Source organism: Equus asinus, chromosome 4 (assembly GCF_041296235.1).
Source record: "Equus asinus isolate D_3611 breed Donkey chromosome 4, EquAss-T2T_v2, whole genome shotgun sequence".
Taxonomy (NCBI): domain Eukaryota; kingdom Metazoa; phylum Chordata; class Mammalia; order Perissodactyla; family Equidae; genus Equus; species Equus asinus.
Window position 1 is genome coordinate 116536480 of NC_091793.1, and position 12009 is coordinate 116548488.

Here is a 12009-nt window from a genome sequence, read left to right on the forward strand (position 1 = left end):
ATGGATAAACCAAAATGAAGACAAACGTGGACTGAGCTCTTATTATAATCCATTGGGCAGGGAAAGTTGACTCTCAGGGGAAGAAACGGTTGGATTTTGGCATGAGGGTCCAGAACATAGCATCATAATCTGCTTTAAAACAAAGAGAGTGTAAGGGAAGAATATGACTTTAGCACATGATTTCTTCCCGTTTTCCTTGTTGGTAGATTTTTGTTACATATTAACCCTTCTATCCTCTACCTTAAGGTCTAGAGGAAGAAATAATATTTGCTAATGTGTCAGAGTTCTTCCTCTCACTAACATGTTAGTATTTTTTCCTAAATATAATGATTTTTTATTTGTTTTAATTACTTACGTGAAGTTTTTTTGTTTGTTTTGCTTTTAGGTGTTTTGGACACCCAGAATATTTGCCTCCTCTTTTCTAGTCAATCCTGATTCATGAAATGGACTAAAGCTGAAAAATCATCTACTTCTGTGTCTGTGAGTTTGCGACACAATTGGGATGGTCTTACGTGCATACAGCTAGACTCGCTGCAGCTATGAGTTCAGACGAGAAGGGCATCTCCCCTGCTCATAAAACGTCCACTCCAACCCATAGAAGTGCCTCCTCTTCAACGTCCTCCCAAAGGGAGAGTCGGCAGGTAAGAGAAGAGTATAAAGTGCATTTTGGTATTTTATGCAAATACAGTACCATTAGGATGTAATGGAATTGCTAATTAATTCTGAAATTTTGTTGTGAGGATTCTTATTCCACAGGAAAACTCACTGTTTTCGGTAGATCACCCTGATGATGTCACGAATATCCTGCTCTTGCTTTTCTGTTGTTTAAGATCTTTTTTTTAGCGTGCAGACCACAGGAAGGGTGGCCCTCTGGGTTTCCTCTCGCTGTCTGCACCTGGAGGCAGGGGCCAACTCCAGGAACTTGAATGTTCCACTCTCCCTCTCTTCATCCATGGAGATGGAAGGGATCTGGACCTGCAAAGGTTGTCTTCCTACAAGTCTCTCGCTGGCCTGTCAAGCACTAACTTCTGTTTTGTGTTTCATGGAATCTAGTAGCAGTCAGATTCAGAAATTAGGATACGTATAAAATTGTAGTATCAGGGAATTAAGGACAGTGAGAACTCAGACAATGTTTAAAGTAGAGAAAGTGAATTATTGTTGCTTAATTATCCCATTAAGCCAATTTTTTTTGACAAATTATTTTTGTTTATACAGAGTTATTTCGTTACTACTTCAGTGGCTAGTCTGCCGCCAAGGTTGGGTGGGAATGAGTCCGTATAAATTCTCTTCATTGTCAGAACAGGTGGTGCTTTTGCCAAGCACTTGTCTGAGTGTTACTGTTTGCTATTATAATGTTATCTTGTGATAGGATTTTTGTTGTGTAACTGGAAATTCACAATAAGCAGGTGTTGTTAGCTTTTCCTAAAAACTCTCCTTTCGCGGGGCATTCGATCAGTGAAGATTCTTGGAGGGGTTTCCCCCCCCAATTTTGTGTGCTCCATATATATGACTTGGGTCTTGAGATAGCCAGTTCCAGAAGTGAATTCTTTCTTTTCGATGGTGGGAATGCACTTCTGGGGGTGTTCCTTAGGAAGTCATCAGTCTACAAACCCTTCCAGCACTCCCTCTCTTATTTCCAGCAAGAGATTCCAGGGGAATCTGTTAGAATCAGGGATTCCTTGTCTGTCTATCTTTCACAGATTCTAAGGCAGATATTTCCACCACAGGTCTTGGGGAATTTTTGACATTGGTGTCCTTTCCAATAGAGTTCAAATAGGACAGTTATATTCTGTTCGTTACAAGCAGTTATACCATTAACTAAATCTATGATTACACACAGTGATAATATTTATTGTATTGCATTTGTAGCGTCAAAGAAAGGAAGAGTGCCATGAATGAAAACACATTTATATTAAATAACAACTGCATGATTAGATGCTGAGTTTGCAAATTCAGTCTACCCTTCACCTGCCCTTTCCTGTTACGACTTCTCCATTTTTTCCTTGCCCTGGGCATTTAAATTTAGAGACATTTTAAGCAACATGGCCTTCCTGGCTGCTGGGGAAAGGGAGGGGATCAACCCAGCTCACCCTGGAGAATTGTGGCAAATGGAAGAGACTGATGACTGCCATGGAAACATCTGTCGTGCATTGTTGATCTGCCTGTTGGACCTGAGCTCTGGGGCCAGCATGCAAAACAACAGGGAAAAACGGAGACCCTGCTCTGCCAGAGTGTGTTTGAAGGTGGAATGTGTGACTCCTAGCTGGCTTGTGAATGGAGGTTTTATGATGGGAATAAAGGAACATGTTTGTAAATTGATAAAGAATTTTAAAAAACTAAGACAATATTCAAATGGTTTTTCTTCTTTAAGGAGAGAGATGACTTTCATTCCTGTTTATCTCAGCAGGTGGAAACTCTCCCAAATACTTTCCCTTTTGGTTCCTTTCTGTGTCCTGCTTTGTGTTTCTTCATCTCCCTAAAGGGAAAGAAGAATAAAAAACAATTATAGTTCTGTTTTTCCTTTTCTCTTGCAATTGCTTCCTAAAATCCAATATTAATTATGGAAATCAGAAATTTCAAGTGATCCTGTGATGTGATGTGATGTGGTGTTTTTTATGCATCTATTTTTGTGTGATAATTATGACATAAAACATAACTATGAAAATATGTTTTCATAATGAAGGGGCATAGAGAAGGTATGATAAATTAGTCTTCACTGAATGTTACCATTCTCCTGATTTGATTGATATCTATGCAGATGGTACCAAATCGCAAAGTCCATCCCTATTTCTCTCCTAAATTTATCATGTAGGTAAAGGATCTAGCACAAAGCTGAGAATACTTTAATACATGTTACTTTAATACACAATAATTAACGTGGTACTTTAATACACGTTATTTACCTGTCCTTCCCAAGTTCGAGTCCTGGATCACTAATTAATCGATTAGGCATTTCTGCTTAGATGTACCACTATCACCTTGAACCAATATATATAAACCTGTTTGCTATCGGGATAATCATTCTCTCATGGACCCAGGGTCAAAGCCATTCTGTTCTCCTTTGCCTCTCCCACATTGAGTAGGTTAACAAGTCCTATTCATTATTTCCTCCTTCATAATATCATAATGTTTTTCCATTCCCACTGTCCACTCCCTAGCCCACACTCTCATCACCTGAACCCGGGATCCTGCAGAGTGCTCTTGCCTCACTGTCTCCATTATGGCCCCATGAGATCGAAGTTCCCTAATACAGCAGATTCATGCTCAAAACCCTTCAGAGACTCTTGGTTACACCATTAAGACCAGATTTACCTGCTTAGTGTCCAGGGACCACCATCATCTGATCCAGCCTCAGTGTCCCATTTTCCTTCTAACCTGTACAGTCTTATCTGCTCATGGTTCCTAAAACTGCCTTGTCTTTATCTCTGCCCTTCTCTTTGCTGCATGGATTGCCCATCACCCTCCTCTTGACCTGATACCTCCGTATGCTTCAGCTCCTGGAACATTTTCACTGACCACTCAAACCTACGTTGCCCTCTCCCTTCTCTGAACTTTTATAGAACTTTTTGACAACATTTGACATTTTATATTGTTTATCTTTTTATGTATGACCTCCCCAACTGTATTGTGAGATCTTTTAAATAGACTATGCACTCTAATTCCTCAGAGACAAGTCTTGCACTTCAAATACTTTAGTATATCCTAGAGAATATTTTTAAAGACCTGCAACAATATTGGTCTTGTCTTTTTATTACAGATTTTCCAGTCCAGATTTATTTGTCCTCTCCCTTCTTCCTTACTCATAGATATGTAAAACAAAGGACATCTGCCAAGTGCATAGTGGTAATTGGCTCCCCTTCCTGACACTGAGTTATGCAGCCCAACAGGTGAAGGAGGGAGAGGAGTTGGGAGATAAAGTGATTTATTTAATGTGATCACTAAGTGTTTCTTTACCAATGAGAGGGTCAAGACTCCACTTAGCATTTGACAAATTGGAAGACTTTAGTAATTGCTCCATTTACATTTCATTCAAGTCTAATATTAGATGTTGTAACACCTAATAAAATTGGCTGTGTGTGTAATCTATTATGTCTCAGAAGCTGCAAGAAATATGCACCCTAAACTTTTCAAAGAGGATATAAAGGAGTCCAGTGAACACATAAACCAGCATTTCTCAAAGTATGTGCCAAGGAAGGCCTGTCCCTTGAGATGTTGCGTGAAAAGAGGGTTCTGCTGTCAAGTAAGTTAGAGAAATGCTAAACACTCTCTTTTTGCAGTGCACATTAATAAATTAAGGACCTTAAAAAATCCTGCAGTTAGAAGTTTATTTAACTGAGCACTTCTACAGTTTAGTAGACTGTGGAACAATTTTTATTTTCCTAAGATTACATTGTTAAAAATCCAGATTCTCCTTTCTGTTAATAAATTGGAAGATCTAGGAACACCGGGCATGGATTCCAAATTGCAAATCTAGACTGGGTTCAACAGTGGCTTCCCCTTGTGGGCACAGATGTTAGCTCAGGGCTAATCTTCCTCAAGCAGAAAAAGAAAAAAAGAGGAAGACTGGCAATAGATGTTAGCTCAGGGCAATTCTAACTCAGCAAAAAATAAATAAATAAATAAAGAAGCTTTGACAGTATAAAGTAGTAGAAGTTAGGATTAAGCTATAATATTGGGCAACAATAAAATGTAAGGCAAAAATTAAAAAAAAAAGAGTGGCTTCCCCTTTAGATGGAGCATTTGCACTCTCATCAGCCACAATCCCTACCCCCGCCTTATTGTATTTCAATACTTATTTATGTTTCTTGCCTGGCCCCTGAAGCCATTTGAATTTGCCAACTCTGATCCTGGATATCAAGTCAACCACAGTAATATTTAAATGACCGAGAGTGATCTCCACTTGGATGTTAAGAAGGCATCTCAAACTTAACATGTCCAAAACTGAACTCTTAATTTCCCTCTCAAATCTGCTCCTTTTCAGTCTTCCTGATCTCAGTAACCAGCAACTCTGTCCTTTCATTTGGTAAGGCCAAAACACTCACCAGGCGTCATCCTTGACTCCTCTCTTTTTCTCACATCCTGCTTCCAAACCCTCAGCGAATCCTGTTGGTCCTACCTTCAGGATGTATCTGGAATCTGACCACTACTTACCAACCTCTTCCCCCTCCACCCTGGTCTGAGCCACCATCATTTCTCACGAGGACTATTGCCATAGTCTTCTAACTGGTCCCCCTGCCTCTACCCTTGCCCAACATACAGGTCACTTTTTACAGACTAGTCAGAGTGATCCCTTCAGACTTAAGTCAGATCAAGCCACTCCTCTGCTTCAGGCCCTCCAGTGGTTTCCCGTCTCTCTCCAGATAATTGAATTGTTGACCATTGTCTCCAGGGTCATTCGTAACCTGGTTCTGCCTGCCTCTCTGATCCTGTGTCCTGCCATGTTCTCCCTCACTTAGTTCTCTCCAACATTTCCCTTAGATGTGCTCCCACCTTGGGGCCTTTGTATTTTGGCCCCCTCAGCCTGGCTTGCTTTTTCTCCAGGCATCCCCAGTTTGCTCACGCCACTGACTCATTCTCCAAATGTGCCCTTTTTGAGTAGCCTTCTCTGTCCTCCCTGCGTATCCTCATCACTCATTGTCCACTTACCTCGTTTTATTTGTCATCAAAGCATTAACCACCACCTGACAAGTGACCTGTTTATCTGTTTATATCTGTATCCCCTTCCTCTATTCCCTATCACTGAAATGTAAGATCTCTGAAAACGGGTTTTATTTTGTTCAATAACGTATCCTTAGCTCCTCACACAGTACCTCGCATATGGTATGGCTCAGAATATATTTGAATGACTAAATGAATGAGGAGTTGGCACAGAGAGGAAGATTGTGAATCAGGTTCCAGAGGCCTTGATAGCTGTGAAGGAATAATCATGAGGTTGGGAGGTGACAAGGAGAGAAAGCAGTGTAGTCGGGAGTTTCGAGTCTCCCAAGAAGAGTGGGTTTTGAGAATAGAGGAAGGATGGTCCCAGGGTGTCAGAGGGAGCTAGGAGACACAGACCCTCCAGCTTGCTGCTGCCAGTGATGTATGGTGGACTAAATGGCTTGAGGCTTGTGAAGGAAGTGATATCAGACAAAAGCAAAGTGTTGGGAGCATTCTACACAGATGTGAAAAATATTGGTGGGGGTGGGAGGTAAACTCTTTATTTTAAAACAGAAATTATTGTTTCCTAATCTCTCATAGTACTTATTTTATGGTAACATTATATAATAGGCTAAGTTTTTGATGAGCTGACTGGATTTTGTTTGTTTATTTTGATAATCACCCTTACATTTACATATTTTAGCGAATATTTTACAATATACAAGACTGAGGCCACCCTGTAGAGACAGTTTCAGTAGTTCTGGGATCCATATTTTTAAAAGTGAGACCTGTATTTGGAGCCATTGATTATTTTTATTTGTATCATTATCAAGTCATTTCAGAAAATCAGACACTCTTGCTGTAAGAACCTAGGATTTGGAATGCATGATTACCAGGTGATAGTATCTCTTATTGAAATGAATTGTGATAGCTCTACTGGCTTGGACACTGTAAATGCTTAAATGAGTCAATCTTTTTCGTTTAGTGAAAAACCAAAGAAAAAAAATACCAGCTAGTTCTTATAATGATTTAAAGTTTGCTGAAGCTCAGAGATTATAAGATAAAAAACTTCAGAGGAAAAATTCTATTGTAAATAAGTCATAGGAGGCTGGTAGTTAATCTTGCCAGTTTTTATAAAATATGCGTTCAGTGTCATGGTCAGTTCTTAACAATTAGAGAAGATTTCAATTACTTGGGTACCTAAACATTATTCCTATATATTATCAACAGCAATACATTTTAAATCTAACTGCGGCCCATTCACTTAATGCCCACTGGTGACCCGTGAAGGCCATCCCCAGCAGTGATTCAGTGGGACTCCTGTAAACCATGGGCTGCTGTCAGTACCGCCCAGTTCTGACATCAGCAGCGTCTGCGACACTTTCTGCTTTCATTGTCAGTGAAGAAGGTGCCTAGGAAACCAGAAAGTATAAATGTTCCTTATCAATGGCTGTACTCTATGTATAGGGTTTTCATAACAAGTTCTCTTTTTGGACAAACAAGCTCATGAAAATATCCACCAGCATATACATGAACTGAATTGGAATGTTTCTCTTCCAGTTCAACCTCTGAAGCATCTCCTTCAAATAACTTTGTTAAATGAAATAACCAAATTGCCACTTTGAAATATCGTGTCTCTATCTTCTGAATATGAAACCTCTTTCCATCTTTGAGTTGTGAAAAATGTAAGATTACTTCAAAGAAAAATGTTCTAATCTTTGGAGAAAAAAATTCAAGCATTCTAATTTAATACCTAATCTCCAATTTAAATAATCTCCAGTCTTATCAGTGAAGAGGAATATAATTTGAAATCTGCCGGTATCTGAATAGAAAATTCTTAGCTCTGTGTGGAATTCTGTAGAGGCAGGGATTTTCAGGATGACCCTGGAACCTGACTCTCGGTTCACAGAGGAAATACTATCTTGATATGAAAATCTGCGGAGTGTCCTCACTAGAGTTATGCTGGTGAAAAAAGCCGTCAGTGCTAGGTATATTTAAATTCTCAAGTTTCTTCCAATTTTGCCTTTTTGGGATTCCACCCATCCCATAGAACCTGTTTTTTTAAAGACTTCAGGCCAATGTCAATGGGAAAATAATATTTGCTTGCAGACAAACAAGGACCAACTTTTGTGATTTAAATGCATTTTGTAAATTGGTTTTCTGAAAAGTCTAAATATTAGGCAAAGTTCACGAATAAGCTAAGAGAACAACACCAGCAACAGCTAATATTTCGTGAGTTCTGGCTGTGGAAGGCTGGAACTATCATCACTTTTCAGAGAACTAAATCTGGCATGAAGAAGTGAAATATCTTGGTCACAGGTAAAGTACAGTTAAGACAGAGTTTGCCCCTCGGAAGCCTGATTCGGGAGCCCCTGTTTTTGGCCACCGCACTATATATTTGTTCTGTTGCTAAGTGTTGACAAGCTGAATGTCCAGAAGGGCCTTCTGTCCACTTCTAAGTGAACTTTGTAAGAAAGCGTTTGTCGATTATTTTTAAGTTTTGTATTGCCTCTTCATTTCCCTCAGCAGTAATAGTGATTTTCCCATCCTCGTTGGCCTGGGAAACAATAGACACTATGGTACCTAGACCAAAATGTTAATAGTTATTATCGTGAAGTATTGGTCAAAGGTGAATTTTATGTTCTTTGTGCTTTCCTGAATTTTCTGTAGTTTCACTACACGTATTGCCTTTGGAATGAGAAGTTTTGGTCATTTATTTGCCTACCCAAAACTGCGATTAGCCTTTTCCATGAGACGAAATGAGCAGCCCCACAGTTTTCTTGCTGTCCCCAGCGTTTGGAGATCGCTGTCGCTGCTGCTTAGTGTTTAAAGTATGTGTTCAGTTCATGTCAGTTGTGCTGAAATTGAGACCACTGGAAAGAAATTTGCCACCTGGCACTCAGACACTCATTATCCACAAGTGATTCAGAACTCACCATTATTCGAGAAAGAGTCTGTTTGCCGCTTACCCTGGTATGTTTGCCAGAACATTTTGGTTCTCTAGGCCTGCCTTAGATTCTCACTAAAGAAGTTATCTCTTACTACCTTGAGCTGGCTGGTTTGGGATAGCATTTTTATAGCAGCAAATTCGTCTTTCCGACCCAAGATTTACGCTGCCTGTTCATTTCTTAGGCATAACACCAAACAGAGAGAGCCACAGTGTAATCAGTTAGTGAACCCCAGAGGGCTCATTCAGTAGGTCGCTGAGGAGCCTGGGAATCTGTCCTTACAGAAGCTTCCCCAGGAGACTGTCATTCACCCAGGTTTGGAAATCATTGCTCTTACAGAATACACTTTTAGGTGTTTCATTAGGACTGTAAAAACATCATCCTGAGGGACCATAAGTCTACAAACTGTTTTATTTGATTTTCAACTTGGGCAAATAGAAAATTTTGCCATCTCTCTGCCCAGTATCTGCTGTAACTCCCCTAGGCTGTAAGTAAAATTCTCTCCAAAGGTAAAGGAACGCCTGCGCACAGTGTGTACTTTAAAGTCCCAGACTTCCCGACCTCAAATCCTAATTAAGAGCTGATTTTGTAATAATGGTAACAGCCAGTTTTAGTGAGGTTTCAGAGAAATGGACACTCATGCACTACTGCTAAGCATGTTAATTGATTCCACTTTTCTGGAGGGAAATTTTGTAATATATATCTTAAGTCTTTTAAAAGTTTATATCATTGGGGCCAGCCCTGTGACCAAGTGGTTGAGTTCACGCACTCCGCTTCAGCCGCCCAGGGTTTCACCAGTTCGAATCCTGGGCGCAGACATGGCACCGCTCATCAGGCCACGCTGGGGCGGTGTCCCACATGCCGCAGCCAGAAGGACCCACAACTAAAATATACAACTATGTACCAGGGGCCTTTGGGGAGAAAAAGGAAAAATAAAATCTTAAAAAAAAAAAAGTTCATACCATAGGACCCAGTAACTCAGCTTCTAAGAAAAGTATTCTAAGGAAACGACCAAAGATACATATAAAGATTTCTGTGCAAAGATGTTTGTCAATGTAGTTTTATAGCATTAAAAAATTAGAAATAGCCAAATGTCCAACACGGAGTTATTTTAATAACATCTCATAGCCATACAGTGGAATATTGCACAGCTGTTAAATGTTTTTGAAGAATGTTAAATGCTGTGGGAAAATTGCATATTGTTAGTTGGAAAAAACAGCTATTAAATTGAAAATACAGTGTAATTCCAATTTTGTTTCTAAAATTGAGTGTATATATACATTTTAAAAACCTGAAAGCAAATATAGTAAGATACTGAAAGAGTTTATTGCTGGTTATAAGTGGTTTTAGTTTGTTTTTTTCTTTTCTGTTCCCCCTACCCCAAATTTCTGCATTGAATGTGTATTGCTTTTATAGTCAAAAATGCATATTTTTTAAAGGTCATATTTTGTGAGTTAACATGCGTATGCATGTAGCTTTAAAATAGTATTTGGAATGCAGTTAATCTGATATAAGTCTGAGCTATTTTAATAATAAAATTATGAGCCTTAACTCCATAAGTATAAAATTTTAAATTAAATGAATATGAAAAATATGCCACATGGGAAACTTGGAGCAAGTTTTTAAAACCATCCTCGAGGTGTGGACGCAGGAGCTGGGCCAGCGTTTGTCCTCACATTTGCCGAAGAGTGGGAACTTAGACACTGTATATATTATAACAAATATTTATTTGTTCTTTCATCCAGCAAATATTTATGAGTACATATAAGCAAATCATAGATATATCTGCTCTGAGTTTACAAGAATGATCAAAACAGACCAACTCAGCCTAAAATATATGTACATAAATGTTAAATAGATATATATATAAAAGATTCATTTTTTGCTTGTATTGTTAGCATAATCATTTGAGTGATTATCATACTGAAAACTTTTGCCTTTTTTGGGTCATTTTAATAGCCTTGTAGAAAACTACAAATTAACTTGACTTTAGTGTTCTGTTCGAGTCACACGGAACTGTTCTCCTGCCTTTTAAATTAGCTCTACACGTTACAGAGCCTTTGCTCTTGAAGTGGCTTAGTATTTGTCCCCGTCATTTGCCATCCGTTTATAATTGCTGTAATGAAGTTTGATCATAGTTGCTGGGGTTTTGGTGATTTTGTTGCATGTCTGTGAGTGTTGAGAGTACAGGTAAGGAGCAAGCCCACCAGTAAGTTCTGGTTCCAGTGCTCCTTAAAGGAATTCAAAAGCTGTTTATTCACATGCCTTTTACAACTTCATAGTCAAGATTGCTGAATGGCCACGGGCTATAAATGGACCACCTGATGGGTCCTGACGATATTTCTTACAATGCGAAGTTTCCAACGGATCAGTTCAACATGGTGCCACAGCAATTTGTTCTTAATGACCTTCATGTTTCCATGGAGGAAGAGTCAAGGCTGTGATGACTGCTTTCCTTCCTTCAGGGTTTCCCAGGTGTTCTGTGTGGAATTTTTCCATCCACTCTTTCTAAAATTTTCTACTTTCATTCATTTTAGCAGTGCTTATGTGGAGATTGATTGATTTATTTATTATTAATGCAATTCTGCCGTCTGTCAGTGAGGACAAGGTAATTGTTACTATCGAGAAAATAGTAGAATTACTACTTCTTCAGTCGTGGCCTTCTGGCTTTGGTGATTCTACTATTTTATGCTATTCCAAAGAAAAAATAATTCCTTGAAGAAGACAGCAGGCAAGTCCGTGCGCATCTTCTGCTGCAGGGATTCTGAAGGAGGCAGAGTCTGCATTGCCTTTCACTGCTGTTGCTTTCCTACTGGCAAGGATCTAGGGCATGTCTCCACTCACTTTGTCAACTTTCTCCATAAATTCTGATGCTCTGGTCACGAGGTGGTGCTGACTATGGTTACTGGATTGACTTGGTGACCTGGCCATGTCAGGTGTGAATATTCCCTTCCACAAGGGCACCCAGATGTCGTAGACCTGCAGCGTGTTTGGAGACATCTTTCTGCAGCAATAAGAATGCCTAAGATTCCTAGATGTTTATTCTTGTGGTGTTTATAACTGAGATGCCAGCTGCCATTCACTGAGTACCTGCTGTGTGCCAACCCCTGGGCAACACTGTGCATACGCTGAGTGCCAACTCTGTGGCTGCCAGTGTCTTCTAAGTAGACATTACCATCCCCACTTTATAGATAGAGGACACTGAGGCTAAGAGAGGTTCGTGGTTTGCCCAAGTCACGTGGTAAATAGCAGCATGACGGTGGGTATGCTCATCTGTATGAGCGCAAAACATATGTTTTTTTCTCTGCATCGGCTACTGCCTCCCTAAAATAAAAGCTAGCTGGCTTGCTCTTAGTTCTTGAAACTTGGAAATGAACCTTGAGGTTGCACCATGTCTAAGAGTTCTGTAATCTTTTTTGTTTTC

General features: G+C 39.6%; 1 protein-coding gene across 18 annotated transcripts in view; it reads left to right on the plus strand.

Annotated features, from left to right (window-relative positions):
• The window catches only part of OSBPL6 (oxysterol binding protein like 6), a 198813-nt gene that overhangs the window by 114830 nt on the left and 71974 nt on the right, over positions 1-12009 (plus strand). For 16 of the 18 annotated variants that reach the window (XM_044768657.2, XM_070508178.1, XM_070508179.1 and 13 more), the window contains one exon: positions 386-641. In XM_044768657.2, coding sequence (XP_044624592.1) covers positions 540-641 — 102 coding nt within the window. In that variant the 5' untranslated portion in view covers positions 386-539. Of the gene's footprint in view, positions 1-385; positions 642-12009 lie in introns of those variants that run through there. The other 2 variants (XM_070508168.1, XM_070508172.1) reach the window with 1 other exon arrangement.